This window comes from Bos indicus x Bos taurus, chromosome 3, assembly GCF_003369695.1.
Source record: "Bos indicus x Bos taurus breed Angus x Brahman F1 hybrid chromosome 3, Bos_hybrid_MaternalHap_v2.0, whole genome shotgun sequence".
Classification (NCBI taxonomy): domain Eukaryota; kingdom Metazoa; phylum Chordata; class Mammalia; order Artiodactyla; family Bovidae; genus Bos; species Bos indicus x Bos taurus.
The window spans coordinates 9,594,816-9,622,320 of record NC_040078.1 but is presented as its reverse complement, the minus strand read 5'-3'; the positions used below and the strand labels follow the sequence as shown (position 1 = coordinate 9,622,320).

General features: G+C 52.4%; 2 protein-coding genes across 7 annotated transcripts in view; one reads left to right on the top strand and one right to left on the bottom strand.

Annotated features, from left to right (window-relative positions):
• Nucleotides 1-9,583, bottom strand: part of KCNJ10 (potassium voltage-gated channel subfamily J member 10) — a 35,244-nt gene extending 25,661 nt beyond the window's left edge. Inside the window, exon 1 of the mRNA XM_027528864.1 lies at nt 9,350-9,583. The gene's annotated coding sequence lies outside the window, so the exon portion shown is untranslated. The remainder of the gene's footprint in view (nt 1-9,349) is intronic.
• On the top strand, nt 2,233-27,392 carry KCNJ9 (potassium voltage-gated channel subfamily J member 9). 6 transcript variants are annotated; one of them, XM_027528807.1, is made up of 4 exons: nt 2,233-2,590; nt 3,152-3,242; nt 20,533-21,440; nt 24,322-27,392. In XM_027528807.1, exons 2-4 carry the CDS (start codon nt 3,214-3,216, stop codon nt 24,687-24,689), a joined length of 1,305 nt encoding a protein of 434 aa, XP_027384608.1. In that variant the 5' UTR covers nt 2,233-2,590; nt 3,152-3,213; the 3' UTR covers nt 24,690-27,392. The 6 variants fall into 6 exon arrangements, with proteins under 6 accessions (XP_027384608.1, XP_027384598.1, XP_027384642.1 ...); XM_027528797.1 differs by having other exon boundaries at nt 2,233-2,630; XM_027528841.1 differs by lacking the exons at nt 2,233-2,590; nt 3,152-3,242 and adding exons at nt 17,915-18,234; nt 19,355-19,825.
• The last annotated feature ends 113 nt before the right edge of the window (nt 27,393-27,505 follow it).

The window sequence follows — 27,505 nt, the reverse complement described above, 5'->3', positions numbered from 1 at the left end:
GAGTGTTCATGCATGGAGGAAGATAGATGAATCACGCAGCTTAAGCTGAATCTGGTAGCGAGCCGGGGAGCATCCAAGATGAGCAGTGGAGTGAGGAATAGAAGGGTCCTCCTACTGGTAAAGATTTCGCCAGCAATGCAGGAGACCTGGGTTTGATCCCAGGTCAGAGCCACCAGGGAAGCCCATGAACACTGGAGTGGGTAGACAATCCCTTCTCCAGGGGATTTTCCTGACCCAGGAATCAAACTGGGGTCTCCTGCATTGCAGGCAGATTCTCTACCAGCTGAGCTACCAGGAAAGCCCATAGATCCTTATACAGATGTAGGATATTAACAGGGAAGGTCAGAGTCAAGTGTCATGGACTTAAAATCAATACAGATCTCAATCCCTAAACCCTAGCCCAGAAGGCCATGTGGCTTCTCTCTCCAGTGATCCAGTCAGCAGTGGGAAGTGGGGCTCATGGGAAGGCAGGAAATGAAAGGAGGTAGACTCACCCTGCCCAGAGGCCGTCAGAGGTCAAGGTGACCTTTCGAAGTTCCTTCTAGACTGAGAATCCCATTTAAGCTTCTCGTACCTGTTTTTTACCCCCTCTACCACCCATCCCAATATGCCCTGACTCTTCCCAACAAAGATGGGCAAAAGATAGCTCTGATAAAATTCCACATGGACTAGGTCATCCGAGGAGGTCAAGAGGCAGACAGTGCACGTGTGTGTACTCAGCCCTTTCAGTCATGTCCGACTCTTTGTGACCCTATGGACTGTAGCCTGCCAGACTCCTCTGTCCATGGGATTTTCCCAGCAAGAATACTGGAGTGGGTTGCCATGCCCTCCTCCAGGGAATCTTCCTGCCCCTGGGATCGAACCTGAGTCTCCTGGGTCTCCTGCATTGCAGGTGGATTCTTTACCACCAAGCCAACCAGGAAGCCCCTAGGCAGACAATGACCAACACTGCTCCCTCCACAAAAAAAAAAAGAAAAGAAAAACACCAAGCAGCATTCCAGAATAGAGTCCAGTCTTGCCACCTGGATATATCATGTCAGCTGGTCGGAGCCTTCCCGTAAAATGGGGACATAATAACGTTCCCGTCTACCTCACAGGGTTGTAAGAGGCTGTGACCAGGAGTGCACTGGGGGGGTGCAGAGGTGGTCGCCCTGGGTCTGGGCTGGGGCGGCTTGGGGTTCATCTTCCCCACACTGCTCCATTCAGTGTCTCGCTAAGCCCTGGGGCCGGGGGTCCTGGGCCCACCAAACCTCTCTGTGGGCGGCGAGACGCGGGGGGAGCCTGTTCAGAGTTCAGCGGAGGCGGTGTCTGTGGTTAACAGGTAAGCAGGAGCGGTCTGGAGCAGTGGGACATTTCCCGCCTCAGGGCTACATTCTTAAAGTCACAAGAGCAAACTTGTTATAACCTGTGTTGGAGCAGCAGGGGGCAGCGAGGGCATGGTGGGGGGCGGGGGACCGGCGCTGAGCTGCCCGAGGCTGGTGAAAGGGGCGCAAAGCGGGTGGAGGGCGGGTGTGCAGGTGCATATATGCAAGTGGGGGGTGGGTCGGTGCGCCTGAGTCGGCCTGCTGGGGCCTTGCGCCTCCTCCGCTCAGCCATGCGGACGAGAGCGTGTGTGGGGCCGCATACAAGAGCGTGCGCCTGTGTGTCTCTGCATATATGAGTCTCGTAGTGGGAGAGGGAGGAAAGGCGGGCAGCCACCAGCCGCGGTGGCTGGGCATGTGGAGCCAAGGAGTGGGCAGGCTGCGTGCCCCTTCCCCTGGGCCGGCCTCATGGAACCTGAATTCCAAGTCCGTCCACAGACTGCCCGGCCCCGCCCCCCTGGGAGCCGGGGCCACTCCCTGCCGGGTGCCCATCTCCCCAGCCTGCCCAGGGAAAGGGGAGGGGGGATTGCCTCCTGCCCATCCCCCCTGGCCTTGGGCTCATTCCCCCGCGCTCACTGGGCCCTCTGGACACTGGGGTGGGTGGGGGTGGTGGTGGGGGGAGGCTCTGAAAGCAGGTGACTGTTTGGGGGAACTCGGGGACAGAGCCCCCATTGTGCCCGCCCCGGAGCCGCCTCAATGGAGCTCCCGGGCACAAAGGGGCTTTGACAATGGGCAGGACATTAGTATGCAGGGCCAGCCCCTCGGCCCTCTCCCTGTCCCACAGCCCAGGGGAGGAGGGGGGCGCTGCTGCCAGCCTCGTGGGTGGAGGCAGGGGATGGGGCAGGGCTGAGGCTGTAGAGATCTTAGCCCCCAAGGGCTCCCCTGGGGGCACTGCCCAGGAGACAGGGGAAGGAGACAGACCAGGGCCCCCAAACCTGCCACTTGTCAGGGCTCTCCGAGTGGAAAAAGCCAGGGGGACTGGGAGGAGGAGGGGCAGTGCTGTGGGAGACCAGGATCCTTCCTCCCAGGCTGGACTCTTGAAGAAGCACGTGGGCAGTCTGAGCCCACCCACTTTTTGGCCTCAGTCTTCCCATCTATTCAAGGGAACTGTGTGGGTGGGAGAGGCAAAACCAAGCAACAGGCAGGAAGGTCTCAAACCTCAGCCTGCCATGTGTCAGAGTCGCCAGGCTGCATGTGGGTCCTGACCGTCCAGAATCCTTCTGCTCAGGGTGTGTGCCTGGAGTTCGGGGTGTTTAGGCTTCAGACAAGGTAGTGCCTGCGGCTCAGCCCAGGGGGATTTGGCTGATAGAGGAAGAGCCGGAACTAGCTCCCCTCCACCCCTGCCCCCACCACCACATGTTTGTCTGTCTCCCCCATCTGCCTCATCCCCTTCCCCAGGCTGTGGGAAGAGGCTTCTCCTCCTGGCCAGGGACACCCCCACCGCATCCCTCCTCCACCTGACTAGCACCTTTGCACCAGCCCTGCCTTCCCAAGGTGCGAGCACTGCCTGTGGCTCCACAGGACAAAGGGCAGGGTTGGAGCAACGCGGAAAGGCACCCCAGGGCTGGGAGACTGAGAGGGAGTGATGCTTGAGAAAGGGCTGCAGGCAGACAGCAGGAAAAGGGACACCCCGGAGAAGCAGTGTTGCTGATTACAGACTTCCTCTGCCCTGGGTCAGGAACCCATAGGAGAGAAGGTTGGGGCCACTTTACAGAGGTGCTCACCGCAAGGCACAATGGAAAACCTGGGCTGAGGAATGTCTTCTCCTGGCTTGCTTTCTCCTTTTGCAGTTGCTGTTGATGTCAGGAGGTCCTCCCTGCTACCCGCCTTCCTGCTCTGCCCTTAGCCATGGATGGCACACTTGGGATTACTGGGGGAAAGGTAAGGTCTGCTCCCCTCTCGAGCATCTTGAGTTTTTTCCCTCCACTGAAACAGTCTGATGGGGAAAGTGCAGGACTAAGAATTAGGACTCCTGGGTTCAGGCCCAACAACCCTGTTAACTTTTTCTGGGACCTCGCGCAAATCACTTTTTCTGTCTGGTTCAAGAAGCCCACATCTGCAACATGGGAAAGGTCAATTCTGCATCACCCTGCCTTCTGGGCCCATGGGCAATGGATTCAGGGACAAGGCTCTGGGATTTACTAAGAGCTCATATTATTCAGCATTATGTTAGGCCTTTTTCTAGCCTTACATCATCTAATTCTCAACAATTCTAAAAACTAGACACTATTTAAAAGTTCCATTTTATAGACGAGACAACTGAAGCCCAGAGATGTTAATAATTTGCCCAGGCTTGTACAACTAGCAAGTGGGAAAACTGAGATTCAAGCTCAAGCAGGTAGTCTGTCTCCAGAGCCCACATGATGAATCACTGCCCCGTACTGCCTCCCTAGTGAAAATATTCAGAAGACCATGGGCAGCTGAGAGAAATCAGCCAGGATATTCAGATCACTGAGGGCTTTTCCAAACCTATCTTCATAATAATGCTAATATGTCATTTGCTTTTTTTTTTTCACTTTCATTTTCTCATGGGTGTTCAGTAAAATTTTCCAGAATCAATGTGATATTGTAACCTATTGAATGCAGAAGCAGATATGAGATACCAAATGTCTTCTGTTAAGCCAGATATCACACAGATTTGAGACAGTGAGACAGTGCCACTTACTAAATTTTGTTTTTAAATATAGCTATTTTTCATTAAAAATGTCATTAAAGTTGACATCTAAAACAGGTTGATTGTTATTTTTGAATGAAGTGATACATATTTTAAGTTTGCTCTTTCTAACCTATCAGCAGATGTAATCCGCATGAACAAAACTCAGTAAATTTTAAGATGTGAAGGGAGTCCTGAAATCTACAAGTGTGAGAGCCACCGCCCTAGACTCAGACATCCTTACCTTCTCCTCTTGCTGTTGCCTGTGGCTTTTTTTTTTTTAAGCAGATCAACCAGGGAGATTTGGATGTGGGGAAAAAGTCTTGGGGTTGAAACTAGAATGAGGGCTGAAGTTGAGTATATAATGCTAAAAAGTCAGGCCTAACCCCACTTGAGAACTATCTCCACATGTTTCCTAGCCTGCAAGCTCCCACCCAGAGGTATGCTCAAGACCACGGGCCTGTCTCAGGCTGGATTCTGGTCTCTGCCCCTTTTGCAATCCAGATGCCGGCTGACAAGTCCAACATCAGGCAGGGGCAGACCTTCCTGGTGAAGAGAGAAAACTTCTGTGGATACCCATGTGGATTTTTGTGTTTGGGCCAGCAATGCTTAATCTGCTGCCTGTAATCTTCGGATGAAACTGTCTCCACAGGATGGGGAGCCTGGTAGGAGATAAATGTCTCTGGCAGTTCCCAGGAGAATTGGATAATAGGATCTTATGTATACCCTAGTCTGGGCTTCCCAGGTGGCACTAGTGGATAGAACCTGCCTGCCAATGCAGGAGATGTATGAAATGCAGGTTCGATCCCTGGGTCAGGAAGATCTCCTGGAGGAAGGCATGGCAACCCACTCTAGTATTCTTGACAGAGTTGGACATGACTGAAGTGACTTAGCATGCACGAATGTGCACCCTAGTCTAGGACACTCCTAAGCTTCTAAAGCCTTAAAAGTCAGGATCCTCCCCCAGAATTAGCAACCAGAAAGACTTTTTACCTAGAATCAAGCTGGTCAGTAGGCACTCTGTGCCCTGGGGTAGAGGGATCCAGGGAGGGAAAAGATGCGCTTGCTTCAGGGAGTCCACAATCTGACAGGGGTGTAGGCCCCTCCCTAGAGGAGCCCCCGTTATTGAAGGAGACAGGATGTCCCATCCAGTATTACCACTGCCCAGGATGTCCTGGGCAAAGTCATAGACACAAAGGACAAGGGACAGGCAGGATGCTGACAAGAAGGGGTACAAGATGATAGAGCAGATAGGGAAATAGGAGGATGGAGATTTGCAGGAGGCGTGAGGTTAAGATCCATAGGCCTATGTGAGGGCCCAGGGTAGAAGGGTGTGGCTCAGGGATTGCCGTGGGATATGCTCCCCCAGTACAAGGTCTGAATAGATTGGGGTCCCTAAAGAGGGGGTGCTGGAGGGGATAGGAGAAAGGCTGATATAAAGCAGCTTGAAGACTGTGATTGGGAACTTTAGTCTGAAAACCGATAGAGATGTCTGGGTAGGAAAGGGGCAAGGTAAAACTGATGCTTCATGATAACAATTGCAGTGATGATTCCGTGAGGTAAAGGGAGAGAATCAAGGAGAAAGAAAGGCGGGAGTCAGGAAAGTCCTAAGGAGGCTGCTGTGGGCACCCAGGCTAATGGGATGGACGGGCTGATCGGGGGACAGGGAAGAGGTTGGCTCACACACCTGAAAGGAGTTGTGGGGGGTGGGGGGAAATGGGCAGGGAGGGGACAGGCAGGCCCATGGAGGGACCAGGGTGAGATGTGGGGACAGAAAGAAGCTGCCATCTTTGGCCGGAAGAAGTAAGTTGCCCAGAATGGGGAAAGACACTCTTTTAGGGAAGCTCACCAGCTCAGTTACACTTGTCATATCTGAGTTGAATGCAAGACATCTGCTAGGTGAAAACTTATGGAAAGAAAGGGCCAGGGACGTGGAGACCCAGGCTCTGGCTGTGGCCAGACTGTTGGAATGAAGACAGGAAGCTCATCTTCAACAACTTGATAATTCTCCCACCCTTCCAAAGTCTAGAAGGGTGGAGAGATAGAGACCTAGGACAGACCTCAGAAAAAGCCCCAGGGAAGGGCTGTGGCAGGCCCAGGAGCCAGGCAAGATGATGGAGTAGAAAGAGTCACAGACGTGGGGACACCACGATAGCCAACAACTGCACTGTTTTAGTTTCCACTTGTTGAGCACCATTCCAAGCCCTTTACAAATACTGACTCTGTTAATCCACAACTATAACTTTTAGCCCCATTGTAAGGATGAGGGAATGTGCAGCTACAAAGCGGCAGAAGACAGATTGTAAACCCAGGAAGTCTGACTCCAAGGCTGTGCTCCTAACTGCTATGCCTCTGCCTTTCAGGCAACAGAAATGCACCCTGGGACGTGCTGTGGGTCGCACCTTCCTTCCAGAAGAGGCCTCTTGGCCTGATACAGTAATCCCTGCATTTCTCTGAGTTTCACAACTCCCCTCACAAGCCTTAATGATGGGCTTTTGTTTGTTGTTTGGGAGCTTTTTTGTTTTTGCTAGAGTCCACAGGGTGGTCTCCCTCTCTTTTCCAAACTCCAGATCTCTTTCCTTCTATGGACATGCTTCCTGAAATCTAGCCTAAGTCCTTCAAGTTGCAGCCCCAACCCTTTCCCTAGGTCTTCTGCCATTGGCCACATCCACTCCTTGAATACTACACCTTTTCAGGGACCTGAAGTGCTAATTAAGCCCTCTCAAGCCCATGCTTCTCCAGCCTCCTCCAGGCCACCATTTCAGTTCTCACTTCTCTCCTGCATTCCATAGCCAACCCCTCCCTTCTCCCCACCACCTCAAATCCAGCTCCCAGCTGGCTGACACCCACGGGAGGGTTTTTCCCATAATCCCTTTCTCTCTGCCCTTTCAAGGTTCTGATGGGGGGAGGGGATGAAGAGGGACCACGCAAATGCACTGTCTCCATGAAAATGGTGGCAACGTCTATAATAATCTTGGATGAAGGGAGAAAAGCATTGACTCAGCCTATGGAAGAGAAGGGGTGATGTGGTAAACTCAGAAAGCTCTGATTCCCAAGAGCTGCCCCTTCCAACCACCCTTCACTGCATGCTAAAACAGTTGGATTCCAGATCTCCCATCTCTCTAATCTTTCTGCAGTTTCATCTTAACAGTGTGCCTTGGACTCTCCCTTCTCTCTGCCCCTTCCAGGGCCTCACCACCGTCCTGGACAGCTTGGCCTCAACCCGGACCATAGCACTGACCAGTCAGGCAAGAGAAGAATCTAGGCTGGCTGGGGAGGGGATTGAGAGTGGAAGTTTCTTCGTTCTGTCCTAAATAACCCTTGGCAGGAAAGCTGAGGGGCTCTGTGGCCCAACATCTCTTTCCCTCCCCACCAATGCCAGGGGGTTCAGCCTACCTTCCATCTTGTGTGCAGAAACCAAACATTTTACTAAAAGGTGCAAGAGGCCGTTTCTCCTTTTTGTAGAAGTGGGTCTTTCTGCCTGACTCACTCCCCCACCCAGAGCCCTAAACCCCGTATTCCATCAATCCCAGCATGGCCCCAGAGGACTTCATTTAAGCTCACCCAGATCCAAGTGTGCCAGCCTTTCTGGTCCCTAGGGAGGACTGGGGAAGGAGGGCCCTGGGTCTTATGCCATGCCCTTCCCTTCTAGCCCAAGCCAGTGTGCACAGAGGTGCAGGTACAGAGATGGGGCACCCACCATCCAGTGGGGCACAGGGACGAGGTGGGAGATGCCAAGGGCCTGACAACTAACCCTCCCACACAAACAGATGCATCCACAGACTGCATATGGGGCGATGTTGGGGAGACAGATCTTTCCCCCAGAGTAGGGGACAGCAGTGGGATTCTGCACTGAACCACAGAAGGGATGGGACCATAACCCTGCCCCCCCACCCCCCTGTGTGGAGTCACTGCCATTTGATATCCACTGAGACAAGTTGGCTGCTCTGCTGAGGGTGGAGGGTGGGGGGATGGCTCAGAAAACAGCAGCTCCTTTCAGGGCCTAGGTTGGCAAGGGCTTTGGGAGGCTGGACTGGCCCAGATCACCCCCAACACCCCCTCTTTCCCTCCCGCGCCACCACCACCAAAGGACTGGAGGGCGGCGAAAAGGAGTTGGCACTGCCTGGGCCATGCCTATTGCCTCTGTAGACCAGCCCTGGCCCCCCTCCTTGGCATGATGCCTTCCCTCACCCTCCTCCCTCATTTCCTCCTCCCTGAAGACCTAACTATAAACCAGGACACCTGGTTCCTTCTACACTTGGTCCCTAGTACCCAGCTTATACTATGAGGAATTAACAAGCCTGCCCCTCAGCACAGGATGGTGCCCACCATCATGCCAGGAACATAGAAAAGAAATCCTTGGAGATTAGGGAGACAGTTTTAAGATGAAACTAAATGGAACTCAGTGGTAGCTGCTGGTCTCTCCTCAAACTGGTTTCCTGATAGCCACCCCAAACCCCCCTCATTCCTAAACAAGCGTCACTCCTCGTAGGACACCGAATCTCTCACCATCTCCCTCCCACCCAGAAATGCCTAAAGCAGTCCTGGTGGGGGGGAAAAAAAAAAAAAAAATTCAAGCACCACAACCGAGGCAGACAGGCTAAAAATCTTTAGCCAGAATGTGTATCAGTAAGCAACAGCATCAGGCTTTAAGCCTAGGCCTCCTTTGGGGTCCAAATTTGTATTGGCTTCTTCACCACCCCACTTTCCCAACTGTCTCACTTTGCAGTGGGGAGGGGGTTATTAACGGGGAGGCATGTCTTGAAATGGGAGGAAAGTTGGAGTGGAGGGAATAAATTAAGTGGGCAGGGGGTCCCAGTCATACCAAGCTACTACATCTCCCTAATCTGAGCTGTCTAATATGAGCAGTAGTTACACACACAGCTTTCTTCCTCTGTGTGAATTATGTGTGGGTGTCACTATGTGTCACAGCATGGGGAGGGGGAAAGGGGCTGGGCATGGGAGTGGGAGTAACCTGATGATCCTGGGAAAAGGGGGCGCTGTCTGGAGTGCCTGTGGGGCATGCATGGTTATATGTGGTAGTTACTGAATTAGTTGGAAAGCTGTGATGCAACTCCAGGTCTGCCCAATAGGAAGGGGTATTAGGAAAGCCCCTTCCTGGGCTGAAAGCGCTGAGGTGACCAGCTTAGGTAAATTTCCCTTCTTGGAGAGCCCTTCCCAGACGCCCAAGGTGGGAGGCTAAGGAATAGGACCGTACCACTGAGGCCAGTCAGGGAGGGACCCAGGGACTGGGGGCCCCGGTATCTCTGGACAGTGAGGTAAACGGGACCCCGGCCTAGGCGGCAGCACTCTTTCATTAGGGCCAGGGTCTTACCTTGGGTCCAGGGTGGAGTGGCCCCTCGGATGGGCAGCGGGACAGACGGACGGACGGGGCGGGCAGGCGTGAGGAACGGAGCTGTGCAACCGGCAGGGCCAGGACTCTTAAACTCGGAGCTGGGATCAGATAAGGGCTGGTCCAGGGGCCGGGGCTGGGGTCGGGCCGGCCGGGGGCAGAGCTGGGCCGGGCCGGGCCGCCCCCTCCCTCCGCAGCGCAGAGCCAAACTTTGCGTGAATGGAGGGACCTGGAGGGGCCGGGCGGGCGGGGGCGGGGGGCTCCGGACAGGCCAATGGGAACGTGGAGCGCCAGGCCCGAGCCGCCGGGATTGGAGGGGCCTGGGCAGGGGGCGGGGCGTGTGGAGCAACGAAGCGGAGCCCCAGACAGCTGCAGGAACGGGGCAGAGAGCAACACCCAAAGACAGAGACCCAGACAGACTCAGGAGAGAGAGATGGAGAGACGATAGGCGAAGCGATAGAAGCCGAGCTGGCAAGGTGACAGAGGAAAAGAGAAGGAAGAAAAAGGAGGCGGTCGTGTCAGGGATGGGGAACAGAAGCGGGAGCTGGCGGGGGCGGGCCTGGGGCCGAGTTAATGAGGTGGAAATGAATTCAGCACCCGCCCAGTGGCCCGACAGGCAGCGCCTAAGGGGCGGGCTCCGGGGGCTACGGGGTTATATCCCTCGGCACCATTTCCACGCTGTTTGCCGTTTTCTAAGCGCTGAGTGAGGTCCTGCGAAATGCGCAGACATCATTACCACCTACAGTGGCTTGGTTTGAGAGGGGGGCAGAACATGCAGCCCTAGTGCCTGGGAGGTGCCAGAGGCTGCAGAAAGGGAAAGAGCACTCTACTTAGGAGGTCTTAGGTGGGAGGACAGACTTCCGATAAGGTCCCTAAAGAATGCAGAGGATTCAGGTACTAGGAGATGATGGGGAGGGAATTTAAGGCAGAGACAGCTGCATTCAACAGTTCTGGGAGGACAGGAAAACACAAGTAGGCTTGGGAAAGAAACAGCAGAAAAGTGTTCCATTGGACTGGAATATAGAATGGTGGTTCTCAACCTTATCATCACAAGGGACTTATTTGATTATCTGAATCCATGTTTTGAGAGATTTTTCTCCACAATCTCCCATTCTTGGCATGCATTAAGAAAGAAAACATTTACTTCCCCGTTTCTATACATCATAGATATTTAACTACTAATCAGTAAACCGTATTATCATATTGAGTTGATACACATCTTGGTGGGGGGAGAAAAGGAAAGAAACTTGAAATTTTAGCTTAGTTCAACTTCTAAACGCCCTATGATGGATAAATGTCCATTCAAACAACCCCCATGGGGCAGGCCATGGGGGCAGAGGGGGTTGCACTGGGCTGAAGGTAAGCACCACGGGTATAGTGATTGTGGTGGGGGAAGACCTGGACCAAATATAGAGCTGTGCCCATTCACGGTCAGCTCTGAAGGCGATTGAGAGCAATGAAGGTGTACTGAGCAGGGGGGAGACAAAGCTATAGCAGAATTTTAGGGAGGTTAATCTGGACGTGAGCAGAATGGTGACTCAGGAGGGAATCTGGCAGCAATCCTAGACTCTTCCTGAGCAAAAAGGTGGGTCAGGAGGGAACCTGGCAACAATTCCAGGCTTTTCCTGAACAAAAAGGTGACTCAATATGAAACCTGGCAGCAATCCTAGACTCTTTCTTTACCTCCCTTATCTAAGCATTGCATCTCCTTTTCTAAATCCCCTAAATCCCGCTCCCTTCCTCCCTAGCTCATCATCTAGTGGTCCAGGACCCCATCACCTCTCACCAGGATTACTGCAGCAGCCTTCCAACACCTGCCTTTAGTCATTCTCCACTCTAACAATCCTTTGAATCATGAAATCCTTCTTTTAAAAAGAAACACCAGTGCCTCTGAAACACAAATCTGACTGTTTCACTTCCCAATTTAAGCTTTCAATGACTGCCCATTGTCTATAAATCAAGTCCAAATTCTTAACCATGGAACAGAAGGCCTCTTATGGCCTGGACCACTCCAGTCTGTTCTTCTTCCACTGCCCCTACATCCCAACCTACAGGTTCCTCCTCCAATACTCAAGGTTGAGCCTTATGTTCTCTTTCCCTGTCCTGCCCCTGGAGCCTTCATGGTTTACACGGCTCCAACTATGTTTCCTGAGTTATACCCAGATCTCTGTCTTCAGTCTTAGGCTGTCTTTAGAGGGTTACCTCCACAATTCCAGTTCCTTGCTGGGGATTTCCACTCTCAACTGGACAGGCACCAAATTGAACTCATCATCTTCCACCCCCAGTGTGACACTTCTCATGGCTTCTGTGACTTCTCATGACTTACTCTGTGTTTCTCCCGGTCAATCAGATTAAAAAGTTAGAAGTCATCTTCATTCTCACCCTTACCAACTGTGCTCCATCCATCGGGACGTCAACTAAATCCTGTCATGTCTCCCTTTGGCCTATTTCTCTAGGATATTCTTTTTCATTTCATGGCCACTTTTAGGGTCAGGAAGATCCCTAGCAGCCCAGGACCTTGACCCGCCCTTCACCTTTCCCTCCAGTCTCAAAGGAAGAGGCAGCCTGTATTCACCATGCCACTCCTTGTGTCCTTGGATCAAAACCTCAGACTGGTGGCCCTTGCTAACAGGTCACAGCCCAAACTCACTAGCTTGACGCTTAGAGTACTCCTCTGAGGAGTTGGAGGGGAGGAAGAATCAAGGGGCAGAAGCAGAAAGAGATACCTAGTGGTGAAGAAGTCTCTGGAGAAGTTCCTTACAAAAGGTCTTCACTTCTGTGTAGCTCAGAAAAGTCATTCACTGAAACTCAAGGTGTGGCAGGACTGGACAGTTAGAAAGCACTTAGACGTTCTAGAATAGCAGGTGTGTGGAGACTGTAGAAAGTGTACAGATAACTTGAATGGCATTGTTGAGTTTTCCATTTTAAAATAGTGATTTAAATAAAAGTTTTTTTCTTTTTATGTTTTATACAATTATAGAGATATCTATTATGTATATTGCTTTTTGCATAGTCAGTTTTTAATTTTTGTCTTGTTACAAAAGAGAAGTCTCAAAACAGTCACTAGGAGACCAATATGGAGTCAATAGTACAGACATAGGAAATTCATATGTGTGAGCATTCACTATGCAAGATACACGTATTACTTGAGATGGGAAAACGGCGAGGTTCGGCAGCTCATCTATGGTAACAGAGCAGAAAGTGTTAGATTTGGAATTTGAATCCACGTATGTTGGACTCCAAAGTTTGTCTCAAGGTAATACTAGAGTGAATTTGCATGGTTGAAACAAAAACTCGGCATTATGAGCACACGTTTGTATGAAAAATTTGCCAGGGTTGCAGTGTCCAGTGTTTCCCAATTTGGGGAACCGGTGTCCTTTGAGGACCTCCCCCCCCCACCCCATTCCTCACTTTAGCAAGTTCTATCTTTCTTATTTTCAATGATTCCTTTCCGATTCACTCCTTCCAACTTTGGCCTCATCTCTTCCTTTATCTCATCCGTAACAGGGCAGGGGCTTCCTCAGAGCACAGAGGGCCGCAGAGATGAGAAACCCGTTTGGGGAGGAGAGTCCACAAGCGGGCAGCTGTATGAGGGGCTCCTGGTGGGAAAGGCCAGTGGACAGAGGACAGGGAACCTTTGGGTCAGGAGGCATGAGGAGGCTCAGAGTAGACAACACTTCACAGTCAGGGGTGCCACCTAGAAACAGCAGATGTTGACAAGGAGAGGATGCCAAGGGGCATTTTAGTGTTCAGGCCCCATAAGGCTAAACAATTTCCATTAGTAGTAGGGCGCCTACTAGCTGGATAATTCAGACCACGGAGGAGAAAGCCAAGAGAGGGACTGAGCCTTCCCCCTGCCAGCCACAAATGGATTCATTATTTAGATATACCACTTCCTTTCAGTAAATGAGATATACACAAACATTTATAAGACATAAGTTACGGGATGCTTAATCACATGACCAAAGTGTTCTTCCCAGAATTTCTGTAACTAGGTGGTTCGCTTGTTGTGTTGTTCAGTCGCTGAGTTGTGTCTTGACTCTGCGGCACCGTGGACTGCAGCACTCCAGGCTGCTCTGTCCTCCACTGTCTCCTGGATGTACTCAAACTCATGTCCATTGAGTCAGTGATGCTATCTAGCCATCATCCTCTGCAGCCCCCCTCTCCCTTTGCCTTCAATCTTTCCTAACATTAGGGTCTTTTCCAACAAGTTGGATCTTCACATCAGGTGGCCGAAGTATTGGAGCTTTGACTTCAGCATCAGTCCTTCCAGTGAATATTCAGGATTGATTTCCTTTAGGAATGACTGGTTTGATCTCCTTGCTGTCCAAGTGACTCTCGAGAGTCCTCTACAGCACCACAGTTTGAAAGCATGAAGTCTTCAACATTCAGCCTTCTTTATGCTCCAACTCACATCCATACATGACTACTGGAAAAACCATAGCTTTGACTATACAGACTTTTGTTGGCAAAGTGATGTCTCTACTTTTTAATACACTGTCTAGGTTTGTCGTAGCTTTCCTACTAAGGAGCGAGAGTCTTTTAATTTCATGGATGCAATCACCATTCACAATGGAAACAGTGGAAGACTTTATTTTCTTGGGCTCCAAAATCACTGCAGATGGTGACTGCAGCCATGAAAGTAAAAGACGCTTGCTCCTTGGAAGAAAAGCTATGACCAACCTAGAGAGCATATTAAAAAGCAGAGACATTACTTTGCCGACAAAGGTCCATCTAATCAAAGCTAAGATTCTTCCAGTAGTCATGCATGGAAGTGAGAGTTGGACCATAAAGAAGGCTGAGTGCTGAAGAATTGATGCTTTTGAACTGCAGTGTTGGAGAAGACTCTTGAGAGTCCCTTGGACTGCAAGGAGATCAAACCAGTCAATCCTAAAAGAAATTAATCCTGAATATTCATTAGAAGGACTGATGCTGAAACTGAAGCTCCAATACTTTGGCCACCTGATGCAAACAGCCGACTCATTGGAAAAGACCCTGATGCTGGGAAAGATTGAAGGCAGTAGGAGAAGGGGACGACAGAGGATGAGATGGTTGGATGGCATCACTAACTCGATGGACATGAGTTTGAGCCAGCTCTGGGAGATGGTGAAGGACAGGGAAGCCTGGCGTGCTGCAGTTCAGGGGGTCACAAAGAGTTGGACATGACTGAGCAATTGAATGACAACAATCACCATCCTCAGTGATTTTGGAGCCCAAGAAAATAAAATCTGTCACCAGTACTTTCCTTTTTTTTTTAAATTAAGACCTTTATAATTGGTCCAATGGACAGAAATTCTATTAACACCCAATGTACTGCAATAGGAGGGAGGTAACAGGGAATACACGAACAACCAGGGACCAGGAGCCAGGCAGCCCGGATCTCAGTCCTGTGTATTCTCTTGGGACCCGTCTCTTACCTGTAAAGTGAGGACTAATTCTGGACTACCTCTAAAGGCCTTGACTTTTAAATCCTGGTCTACTTCCAGCCAGTCCTATAAAGCAAGATAGACCTGTGTATGAGAAGGCTCTGATCCTCTTGCTCCTCTGAACTCAGCCAGAAGACAGCAAAGCCTTCAGCTTCAGAAGCCCACTGGGGCTCGGTGTGCCTGGATCTGTGCTCCACTTCTCCCCACTCCATCCTAATCTCCAGCCACATGCACTCCGGCAAACATATGCTCCCTCTCCTCTGAACTTTCTAGGGCCTCATCTCCCTTGAATCTATAGAAATTGTTATAATCTATCTGATTGGCCTCCTTGCTCCATTAAGCTGATATCCTCAACCATCTCCTGACTCCATCATGCTTCTTCTCCCACTTCCAGCCTTTTACCCAAGAAGTTTCATGATATTGCTCAAGGAAACCTTCCCAGATTGGTTGATCCCAAGGCTGCCACATACAGTTGCACAGTTTGTGGACTGCACAAAGGCACCTGCTGAGGGGGCAAACTAAGGACCAGCATTCAGTTTGCCTTTTGTTGCATCATGGCTCAGAGCAGTGTTTACTGGAGGGACTCCCGTTTTCACTTTTTTAACCCCAAAGTACCACTTGCTACATGCCATAAGGAGTACATCTGCCCAGAGAGGGTTCCTTTTTGCTATTTTGTACTAAGTTTCTTTATAGACCAGCAATGTGGCCCCAGCTGTGACCCTCCTGCCCTCAATATTTTCCAGTTCCAAACCCAATCTCCCATCATCACACTATACTGACATATTTAATTGGTTCCTTGTAAAGTTGCTTGCTTTATCCCATAATACTGACAGCTGGGATCTTGCCTATGTTTCTGTCTCCTGGCACCTAAGAAAATGTTTTTTCCCTCACTCTGTTCAAGTTCAATGATAAACAAAGAGTTGAGGTTAGATACCAAGTAAAATCCAGGACCAGAAGGATCGGCAAAGCAGGGCAGGGGGTTGTGGGCTTCTTCTTTGTCAGCAAGGCTATGCTCAAGGCAGCCTAGACTGAGGCAGGGGGCTGGCTGATACAGCTTCTGGGGGGCCCTGTCAGCTCTGCCATCTCCCTCTCCAGGAAATGGGGCCAGTCCTATGCAAATATGTTCTTGCCCAGGAGTTTCGTTTTTTCTCCCTGGGCTCCTGGCACAGTGGCACCAACGTGAGTGGCTGTTTGGCAGGACAGAGAAGGGCGGGCTAGCAGTCCCGAGGCTCAGGTGACAGGGCTAGGCCCAGGAGACAGGGATGCTGACGGGGCTCTAGCTGCCCTCCTGATGCCAATCTCAGGCTGAAAACTCGATATTTCCACTTAGAACAAGAAACACAGGGGAGAAGGCTAGAAGAGGAGGGCAGTGTACCAGGAGTGCCCCCTGCAGGTCTCACTAGGTGGCACTAGATCAGGCGAAGGTGGCGCTGGGTGGGCGGGGATTTCAGGAGCCGCCTGGGTGGAGGATAATGAGAAGGAAGACCATAGCTAGCATCTTCCAGGTGGCGCCAGTGGTAAAGAACCCGCCTGCCAATGCAGGAGACTAAAGAACGCAGGTTTTTCCCTGGGTCAGGAAGATCCCCTGGAGGAGGGCATGGCAACCAACTCCAGTATTCTTGCCTGGAGAATCCCCATGAACCAAGAAGCCTGGTGGGCTACAGTCCATGGGGTCGCAAAGAGTCGGACATGACTGAGCGACTAAGCACAGCACAGGGGACTACGATCCCACAAGCTGAGTTGGTGGCCAAAAAAAAAGAGAATACTTTCACGTTCTGGTTTTTATGTAACAGTGTGCCTACATGCATGTTTACATGTATGAACATAGTAACTGCTTATATTGCTTTGCCATAGATGTTGCATTACCAAGGGAGTGACAAGATGTGTGAGTGTGACCACTTCTCTGCCAATATCCAACTCTGTGACATTCAGGAAACCATTTAACCTTTCTCACTTTTAGTTTTCTCATCCATAAATAGAGAAAATAGTACTTATCTCATAGGGTATCACCCAGGGTTTTTAAATGAGGTGTGTCTAGCTCAGAGCTGATACTCAAAGAATCCTTAATAGTAGTGTCAGTATTCAGAGAAGGCAATGGCACCCCACTCCAGTACTCTTGCCTGGAAAATCCCATGGACGGAGGAGCCTGGTGGGCTGCAGTCCATGGGGTCGCTAAGAGTCGGACACGACTGAGCGACTTCACTTTCACTTTTCACTTTCATGCACTGGAGAAGGAAATGGCAGCCCACTCCAGTGTTCTTGCCTGGAGAATCCCAGGGACCGGGGAGCCTGGTGGGCTGCCGTCTATGGGGTCGCACAGAGTCGGACACGACTGAAGCGACTTAGCAGCAGCAGTGTCAGTATTCTGTGCTTATGTGTCTTTCTCCCGAGCAACCAGGTGCTTCTGGTGGGCAGGGACTTATTTCTGTAACTGCTCCCACCCAGCACATTACCTGGCACTTGGGCTCCATAAGAGTTTGTTGAATGAAGAGTTAGTAAGCCCTAACCTAGACTTTTTTGTTGGACATTTGGGCTCTTTCTAGACCTTTCACTGTTAACAAATTATACTCCAAAGCCCTTCTATTTACATTGCCTCATTCAATCTGCACACCCTGTGAAGTAGGCGGAAAGAGGCTATTTGCACATATCCATGTCCTGGAAAAGATGGAGCAACTGTGGCTGACTGAAATGGGTCACCTCGAAAATCAGTGACAAAGGTCAGAACCCCTGACCCTACCTCCCTTCCTTGGGTGGATCTCTTTTCTCTCTGACTACTTTCTTCTGGATCAGGGTGGCCTCTCTAAAAATGAAGACTGTGATGGCGGGCCTGACCAAGAGCCTGACTTGAACCCAGAAAACTGCCTCATGAGATCGTATTACTCAGCACTGCCTTTTCCATCTTGCCAGGCCATTCCAGGAACTTCAAACCTTCCAGCACCCAGAAGCCCGACTGGAGGTGAATCCCTGGGAAACCAAATGCCTAATTCCCAAACACATCAGGGCTTGTATTTTCTCAGAGCAAGGAGCTTCTTAGGAAAGAGCCAGCATGCCAGCTTTTCTTCTTCTTCTTTTTTTTTTTTTTTTCTGAGGGGGTGAGGAGGCGAGCATTGAGTTGTCCAGGAGGAGGGACTTTGGCTAAAAATAGCTATGGCGTGTGGATCAGCCTCTAGTGGTACCCAGGACTGGGGAGGGGAGGGGGATGCTCTAGAGCTGTCGCCAGACTGGTTGCTGTGGAAACAGGAGAGGAGCAGGGGAGCCTGGGAAGTGGGGATGACACAGATAGCAAGTCCTAGTCAGAGCTGCCGCTACATTTAGGAGAAACAGCAGTGCTTGCGGCTCCCACCCTCCAGGGGTGCTTGGGGTGAGGGGGAGGCGGTGTCAGGGGCATGGACGCTACCCCCCAGGGGTCTCTGCTGCCGGCTACTCTCCTCTCCACACGCTGTGAGTTGAGTTGCGGGGGACTTGGGTTTGGGCCCCTATTTCCAAGGCAAGTGGGGATTTGGGAAGAGCTGGTTACTGAGGGAGTTTTCATCAGATCCCCTTCCAAAAAATAAGCCCCCTTGCAGGCCAGCACTCTCAAGTGGGAGAAAGGGAGATTCAGCAGAATGCAGCAGTGGGGTCTTCTGAAAATGGGACACAGCATGCACGTGAAATAAGGAGGAACAGGCTGGAGGAACAGGACTCTCCAGAGGGAAGCTGCAGAAACTGAGTCTTTGCTCCCGGGATGGAGGCAACCATTTCACACCTTTGCTGCCCCATTGAGAAAAATGCAGCCCCCACTTAAGGAAGATAGGAGACAGAACACAATCAAAGTGAGGCTCACCTAGATCCCTAGGGCAATGGAGGATGAGAGAGTTCTGGGGACTCTCAGACTCTGGGGTTTCTTCCCCACACATGGCAGAGAAATCTGCCTAAGCAGGCAGATTGGGGGTCAGATGACCTAAGACCTTGAGAGAACATCTGAAAGCCCACCTGGATGGAAGCTGGAATAAGTGGGCTCAGGTACTTTTCTGCAGGACCTGTGATCTCTAAGCCAGTCAGTGCTTGGAGATCACTTCTCAAGGATATCCTGAGCTGCGGGGAGAGAAAAGGACACTCACCACTGGGGGAGGGGAAGACCCTAACCTGCCATTGCACTGGGACTCGTGGATGTGTCCCTGATTCCTCCTGAAAAATAAGTATAGGGGATGCCCCCAAGCTCCAAGCCATCTTGTTTTGGTTTTTTCTCCTGCCCTCTACCCCAGCAACACACACACACCACACATACACCCACACCCACACCCACACAGCCTCCAAAGATCTACAGAACACCTCACTCCAGAACTTAAATTCAAGAGTGCTGGGTTTGGAGTTACATATCCAGGCAGTTTCTCCCCAGGACCTGGTCAAATGTCCAGACCATCTGTGATCCTTATGTCACATCTTTCCGTCCACCACTCTACTACAACCAGTCCAGGATTCCTTGGAATGGGAGAAGAGGATGATTCCCAGGAAGAAGGGAAGGTTGAAAAACCTTGAATCTTTATTCTTTACCTTTCCTTGTATGGGCCATACCTCCTAGGGGTCCCTAGATGCCTATGGAAGGGCTCTGGGTCTCTCTCTCTCAGGGCAGATTGCAGTCCAGAGAGCTGCTCACAGGGAAGAATTTAAAGCAAAATCAGGTAGGCTTCTCTTGGAATGTGAGATCTGGGACATATGGAGGGGGGCTGTTGTGAGGATAGTCAAGGGAGGTGGGAGGCTGGGGTGGGGAGAGAACTGAAGGGAGGAGAGAGGTAAATGTGGGTGCTTCAATCACTTATCTGAGTTAAAGGCTCATCAGGAGTAGGTTGCTAGAGGGTTACAAGCCTAATCTTGATGAACTTTGTGCTTCTTTTACCCTGGCTGTCCGTGTTGATCTCACATCCTCCGACCCTCCTGCCCATTTGCAGGCTGTCTCCACTGTGGAAATAACCCAGGGGAAATGGGGCTAACGCTACAGCTGCAATGACCAGCGTCAGTCCTCAGGGAGAATTCTCAGTGGGAATTTCCTAAGGTGGGAATGTTCAACCTTTGCCCACTGGAGATTTTTCACTCGCTTTCCACCACTTTCATTTCTCCTTTGTAAGCTTCTTGAGAGGAAGAAGATGTGTGGGGAGGGGGGTTGGGAGTAGAGTAAGCAAGGTCCAAAGAGGGAGAAATGGGAAAGACTTTCTGCGTCAGTTTCCTGGTGAATGGTAAAAGAGCCTGGTTAGCCGGCAGGCTGAAGGCGGAGATCAGGAATAAGGAGACTGCCTGACTTTAGCCTGGGTGGTGTGGAAGTGGGAGGCCTTTGGGCAGGGAGGGCTCTGCCCTGGAGAGGAAGATGAACCACCAGCTTTCAAGAAGCTCACAGCGTACAGATCTCAGGAAACTCCCTTCTTGCCCAGGGCCTTTTGCCTGAGGGTGGCCATGAGGTGCTGTACAGCCCCGTTAGAGGCAGTGGGACCAAGATCTCTGTTACCACGCCCTGCCCTTTCCTTCTAAAATAATCAGTCATGCAGAGTGCGATCCAGTTCATACACCCTATCCCACTGGATCCTCACGATTTTGTGAGCTGCGGGTGGGGCCAGCTAGGGCTGTGTGTATCGTTCCCATTCTACCGATGCGGCAAGCCGAGGCCGAGAGGCAGCAAGGGACTCGCACAGGGCCACCCGGCCCCTGCGCGCAGGCCCGGAAGTCTCGGCCTCTCTGGCGGGTCGGCTAACATGGCCCACCTCTCAGCCCCTCCAGGCCCCGCGCCGCCGCCCGGGCCGTGACCTCGCCGCCCGCGGGCACGGCCATGGCTCAGGAGAACGCAGCCTTCTCGCCGGGCACTGAGGAGCCGCCGCGGCGCCGCGGCCGCCAGCGCTACGTGGAAAAGGACGGGCGCTGCAACGTGCAGCAGGGCAACGTGCGCGAGACGTACCGCTACCTGACCGACCTGTTCACCACGCTCGTGGACCTGCAGTGGCGCCTGAGCTTGCTCTTCTTCGTGCTGGCCTACGCGCTCACCTGGCTCTTCTTCGGCGCCATCTGGTGGCTGATAGCCTACGGCCGCGGCGACCTGGAGCACCTGGAGGACACGGCGTGGACCCCGTGCGTCAACAACCTCAACGGCTTCGTGGCCGCTTTCCTCTTCTCCATCGAGACGGAGACCACCATCGGTTACGGGCACCGCGTCATCACCGACCAGTGCCCCGAGGGCATCGTGCTGCTGCTGCTGCAGGCCATCCTGGGCTCCATGGTGAACGCCTTTATGGTGGGCTGCATGTTCGTCAAGATCTCGCAGCCCAACAAGCGCGCCGCCACGCTCGTCTTCTCCTCGCACGCCGTGGTGTCGCTGCGTGACGGTCGCCTCTGCCTCATGTTCCGGGTGGGCGACCTGCGATCTTCGCACATCGTCGAGGCCTCCATCCGCGCCAAGCTCATCCGCTCGCGCCAGACGCTGGAGGGCGAGTTCATCCCGCTGCACCAGACCGACCTCAGCGTGGGCTTCGACACGGGCGACGACCGCCTCTTCCTCGTCTCGCCTCTCGTCATCAGCCACGAGATCGACGCCGCCAGTCCCTTCTGGGAGGCGTCGCGCCGCGCCCTCGAGAGGGACGACTTCGAGATCGTGGTCATCCTCGAGGGCATGGTGGAAGCCACGGGTGCGCGCGGCCCTGAGGAGGAGGAGCAGGGGAGGGGAGCGGGTGGGCGGGGAACTGGACCTAGAGGAGCCAGGGTGGACGAAGCAGGGGGCGAAGAGGGATGGGGGGACTGGTAGAGAATGGATGGAGAGGCTGGTAGAGGATGAGAGAGGCTGAGGTGAGATTCGGGACCTGGGTTGGGAGAAGTGTGTGAACAGAGTGATCCCCCAGAGAGCCGAGAAAAGGCAGGAATCCTCTTGAAGTAGCCCTGGCCAGGGCCCTGGCTGAGAAGTGCAAACAGGGGACGGAGAAGCCTGGTGCGCTGCAGTCCATGGGGTCGCTAAGAGTCGGACACGACTGAGCGACTTCACTTTCACTTTTCACTTTCATGCATTGGAGAAGGAAATGGCAACCCACTCCAGTGTTCTTGCCTGGAGAATCCCAGGGACGGGGAAGCCTGGTGGGCTGCCGTCTATGGGGTCGCAGAGAGTCGGACACGACTGAAGTGACTTAGCAGCAGCAATGACAGTAGCCAACCCAGTGCTTACTCCCTGCCCTCCACGTTTCCAAAGCACTTTACCACTCTGAGCTCATTTAATCCAAGCCCCATGAAGGACCCTGCTGAGGTTATTTCTCATTTTTGTGCTCATTTTTCAGGGAGCAGAATGCCCCAGTGAGAAGTTAAGTTGTCCACAGTCATAGGCTAAATAAGCAGTGGACACAGGCAGTCTGGCTTCAGTGTTTAGGGTGCAGAGTAGGAGGGAAGGTTAAGGTTTGCAATCTTTTTCAATACTAAGAGGTCCAGGCTTCTGGAATTTGATGGTTAAGGTTTTCTATGACCTCTTATTCCTAGCCTGGACCTTAAGGAGAGGTTGACAGCTGCTCGCAGCTCTACCTGGGTTTCCCAGTCCATCAAAAGGCTCAGTCTTCACCAACAAAGGAAACAGATGACCTGAACATTTCGAGCCCCTTTCCAGAAGGAATTGGCAATGTACCTGTAATGTCAGAATTTCCAACTCAGGCCTCCACAGTGAAAGGTTTGGGAGCAGGTAGGACAAGACCAGTGTAGCAGGACCAGCAAATGAGTCCTTTGATACTTGAGATCTAAAAGGGAGAGGGTATTTCCCTGGCAGTCTAGCAGTTGAGACTCTGAGCTGCCAGTGCAGGAGGTTGGGGTGGATCCCTGGTCTGGGGACTAAGATCCTGTATGCTTTGGTGGGGCCCAAAACATGTTTTTTTAACGGGGATAGAAATGGGAGAAGCTTGCAAGTGGATAACCCAAGGCCCACCAGGTAGCCCTGTGGCTGCTGCCTGTGTCCCCTGCTGGCTTATCCGAAGTTGGGGCCAGCAAGCACGCTCCACTCCGAGCCTGTACCACTGTCTGCCCCAGTCTTCCTCACTCCTTCCCCCACACCACACCCCGTTCCTTTCGCTTCCCCACTCACCCAGTTTCCTTTCCTCTCATCTCACCAGCTGGCACTCTTGCTGGTACCTGGGAGATCCCTGCCCAACCCTCTTCTCAGGTACCACCAGCCCCTCACCCTCTTCCTCGAACCCCCTCTCTCCAGGGTCACTTTTGTTTCCTCTTCCCCTCCTCTCCTGGACATTTCCTATGCCAGCCAAAGGAACAGAGAATACCAATGTCCCCACACTGGCTCAAGGTGGGGCTTTCAGTGTTAAGAGCCAGTCTCTGGTCAGCTAGTGTTCACTCTTCCGTTCTCCTTTGTTCAAAGGTAGATATGAGCTGAGGGGGATGTGAGAGACCCCAAGTAGAAGAGAAGCGTTTGCCGCAGTGGCTGTGGCCACCCCACAGGGAAAACAGGACACATGGCCATGGCAAGGAGTACGGGGGAGGGTGAGGTGAAGGAGAGAGGGAGGGGAGCTTGTCGGATTTTTCTAGAGAGACAAAGTTGGAAAGGATGGTAATATTTTGGGTGAGAGAGTCAGTATCCAAAATGCTTCTGAAAAGCAAGTATAATGAGCCAAAAACCCAACAAGATGACATTTAAAAGGAATAAATATAAAGTTCTAGATTTAGGCTTAAAAAAAAATCACTTATGTAAGCACAGCATGGAAGAGCTCTGGTGAAAAAAGAACTGGGGGTTTTAGTTGGCCACAGGCAATGTGATGCAGCTTCCCAAAATGTTTATATAATGTAATCTTGGGCCCTATTAGCTAAAGATTCATGGGCAGAAGGAGAGGCAGTGAGCCCTCTCTTATGCGTGCATCAGGCCATGGTTGGAGTATTTATCACATTCAAAGTGCTTAAAGCATCCTCCTTGGCCGTTCTGGTTTGCAGTCAAGAAAGTAAAATTTTTGGAAGCCAGGTCACAGGAATGGTGAAGGGAGACAGATATTCAGTCTGAAAGAGAGAAGACATGATGAAACTTGAGACTCCTGCTTCCAGTTACTTGAAGGGGTGTCATAAAGCAAAGGAATGAGACTAAGGGAAGCAGATTTGGGCTCTGTATAAAGAACAACTCAAATGTTAGAGCTATCACGCAAAAGAAGGGATTCCTTGTGAGGTGGTGAGGTCTTAATCCTAGGAGGTAATCAAGTGCAAGCTAAATGCACATTATTGGGAATGCTCCAGTGGGGTACCCTGTATAGAGAGGCAAGTTAGACTAGATGATCTCCAAGGTCATTCTCAAAGTTAAGCTTCTCTGATTGGCATCTCCAATGGAGGGGAAGGGAGAATGTGGGCCAGAGATGAAGAGTTGGGGTAAACGGAGGGGAGGAGGGGTACAAGAATTGGGAAGGAAGAGAAAGTAGACTGGACCAAAGGGGGTTGGGGGCCCTTGAAGAGGGCTACAGGGAAGAGTTTTAGGAATAGGATTGTGAAATGACACAGGAGAGGTAAGGCTGGGGCTGGGATCCCCTTGACCTATGCCCCTCCCCCCAGGAATGACATGCCAAGCTCGGAGCTCCTACCTGGTGGATGAGGTGCTATGGGGCCACCGCTTCACCTCAGTGCTGACCCTGGAGGATGGCTTCTACGAAGTAGACTACGCCAGCTTCCACGAGACCTTTGAGGTGCCCACACCTTCATGCAGCGCCCGGGAGCTGGCCGAGGCCGCGGCCCGACTGGATGCCCATCTCTACTGGTCCATCCCCAGCCGGCTGGACGAGAAGGTGGAGGAGGAGGGGGCTGGAGAGGGGCCTGGAGAGGAGGCGGAAGAGGAGGCGGGAGAGGGGGCGGGCGAAGGGGCTGGGGTTGACAAAGAGCAGAATGGCTGCCTGCCACCCCCAGAGAGTGAATCCAAGGTATGACCAGATTCCTTCAGACCCCTGTGGCAGGAGCAGACACAGGTACCTGGGGAGCTGAATATCGTAGGTGGAGAAGGAGTCCGGCAAGGTCCCTATGAATGCACCAAAGCTGGAGAGCCCCCTCAGAATCTCAGGTCTGGGATCCAACTTGGACGGGAGAGATCCTGATTTCAGGAGAATGGAGGGTGGGGATGGGTGAACTTACCCAGCCTGTCTGTGTTTGACCTTCCTGTCTGTTCATGGGTGGATGCGTGGACAGAAGGATGGGCCTGTGTGAGCCAGATGAGAAGATGGAAGCAGAGAGAGACAGCCAGTAGATAGATAAATGGGCTGACAGGCTGGTGGAGCGCTCAGGGCTGCCGCTAACTCACAGAGCATCTTTGTGCAAATTCTAAAAAGGCACCCTTTTCCTCTAGACTTACACCACCCTAAACCAGGGTGCACAGCTTGGGGAGCAGATGTGGGCTGCATTTTAGTCCCCACTCTTCTCCTCAGCCAGCCTCCATGAGTCTGGCGCTTCTGTCTCACTGGACGCAGCAGCCCGAGCTAGCCCAGGGCAGAGAAAGCTGGAAGGGGGCAGGCAGAGAGGGAGAGGCTGTCCTCCTGCCTCCACCCTCACCACCGTGACAGGCTGAGGGCAGGCTGAGAGATTGCGAGGGCAGCTCAGTAGGGTGTGAAGGAGGGCTACAGGGAAGAGTTTTAGGACTAGGATTGTGGAATGACACAGGAGAGGTAAGGCTGGGGCTGGGATCCCCTCGTCCACGATGCAGGGAAGCCAACTGTAGGGGAGATGCCAGAGCTGGGGCCCTAGGGCCCTGGGGCTGGGCCTGGGCAAGGCAAGCCAGGGACGACCATCTTCTAACAGCAGAGGGAGACCTCAGAAGTGCCACTGCAGAGGCGGGAGGGGAGAGCAGAGTTGTGAAGAGAAGAACGAGGGGAGACATGGAGCTCGTGAATTCACTAGAGCTGGGACACGGGGCCCTCAGGAAACAAGACTCAGTCTTGGGGTACTGTGAGAGGGAGTCATTCACGTGGCTTACTGGGTGCCAGCTGGGTCCGGAGCACTGACCCAGGCATGTGTGGGGAGGATGGCCAGAGATCCGATTCCTATTCCGGAAATACAGCGCATGCACGTGGGAAAGACAGGGACATATGCCTTTGGCAACTGTTTCAAACCAAGAACCTGGGCAATCTCTCTGAGTACGGGTGGGAGGGCTCGATGATCAGAAAGCCGAGGACTGAGTCAGACCTAGAGAGTGACTTTAGCCAGCAGTTGTGAACTGGGGTGGGCATCAGGGTCAACCTGGAGGGCTCGGGGACACAGATGGTTGAACCTCACTCCCATAGTTTCGGACACAGTAGGGCTGGGGCAGAGACTAAAACTGCATTTCTAACACGCCAGGTCCTGATGCCAGAACAGGGACCACGCTTTGAGAAGCCCTCCCCTAAGCAGACTGGGGGTTCTGTCAGGAAGTGGGCATCAAGCTGAGGAGTCGCTGAGGATCCTTGGGAAGGAGACTGAAATATAACGGGTGGAGAATTGTGGTGGAGGGAAAGGGGACCCGGAAACCCAGGCTGAATAGTTTAACTCTGGACCCAGGGACTCACCCGTCAGTGAAAATAGGGCAGCGACAAGCTAGAGATGGGGTTTGGTGAAGATGAGTAGGCATAATAGATAAAGCAAAGCAGCTGGGAGGGCTTCAGGGGGTGTCCTGGGGAGGCAATGGGAGCTAGAGGAGGAAGGGCATCAGTGACAGAGGATGGAATCCCACATGGGACTTGAGGTAGGCTTAAACGTGGGAGAAGGTGTGAGAGAAGCGAGAGTCCAAATATCTGGGTGTGGCTGTGGCCTGCCGTTTGCCCAGCTGGGACAGGAGCCCCTGGAGACATATTCCCATGCCACGTGCATCCCCTTCCTGGCCTCATCTCAGTCACCAGTGAGGCCCTCCATCCCAGGATGATGAAGGGAGAGCAATAGCGAGTCAAGAAGGGGCAGAGACGGGAGGACCTGTGGCTGGGAGAGACGTGTGCACACGCGTAAAGTGCACCATCCCCAGCAGTGACCTCCAGCCCTTGGCCCTGGCTACATCCCACTCCTGAACTTTTAATAAAAGTCTGAACTCCTTGGTGGGGAGCACCCCACGGTGCTGCATTCCAGGCTGCGAAGCTGGGGTCCTATGAGACGCTGTACCTCCTGGAAGCAGGAAGGAGCCATGCCAGCTCAGAGAGGACGTCTTTGCCGCAGATCAGGGTCACCTGGGCCACCATCAGTCAAAGATGAGGTCCCTGCACCCTGGCATCAGTTGTTCACAAAAAACAAATGTTGGGGGATGGAATGGGGTGTGCTTTTGGTTCAATTTGCTGAGACAGCTGGAGTCTGGATAGACGGGAGGGGACTGTTGGTGCCCATACTTGCTCCCGTGGGAGTTCACCCACTAAAAATGAACCCACTGCAGAGAACTGAGGCTGGACGGGAGGCCTGAGACCCTGCCGCCCCTCTCCTCATGTTCAGCCACCTCTCAGGGCCCTGCTATGTGCGGCTCGGGGAGTCTGGAGACCGGGGTTCAAGTCCTGACTCTGTCACTACTTAGTTCTATGACTCTCGGCAAGTCGCGTCACTTCTCTGGGCTTTGGTTGCCCCATCTGTAAAAACAACACTTGGCAAACTGGTAATGCTCAATAAATGTTTAAATCACTGAGTTGAAAGAGATCAGAGAATCCTTAGGCACAGACAAATTCTGGGAGCCCCAAGGGCGCGGGAGGGGATGGGGGGGCAGCCAGGAGGAGCAGGGGGTTTGTAGGGGCTCCTCTGAGTGCTG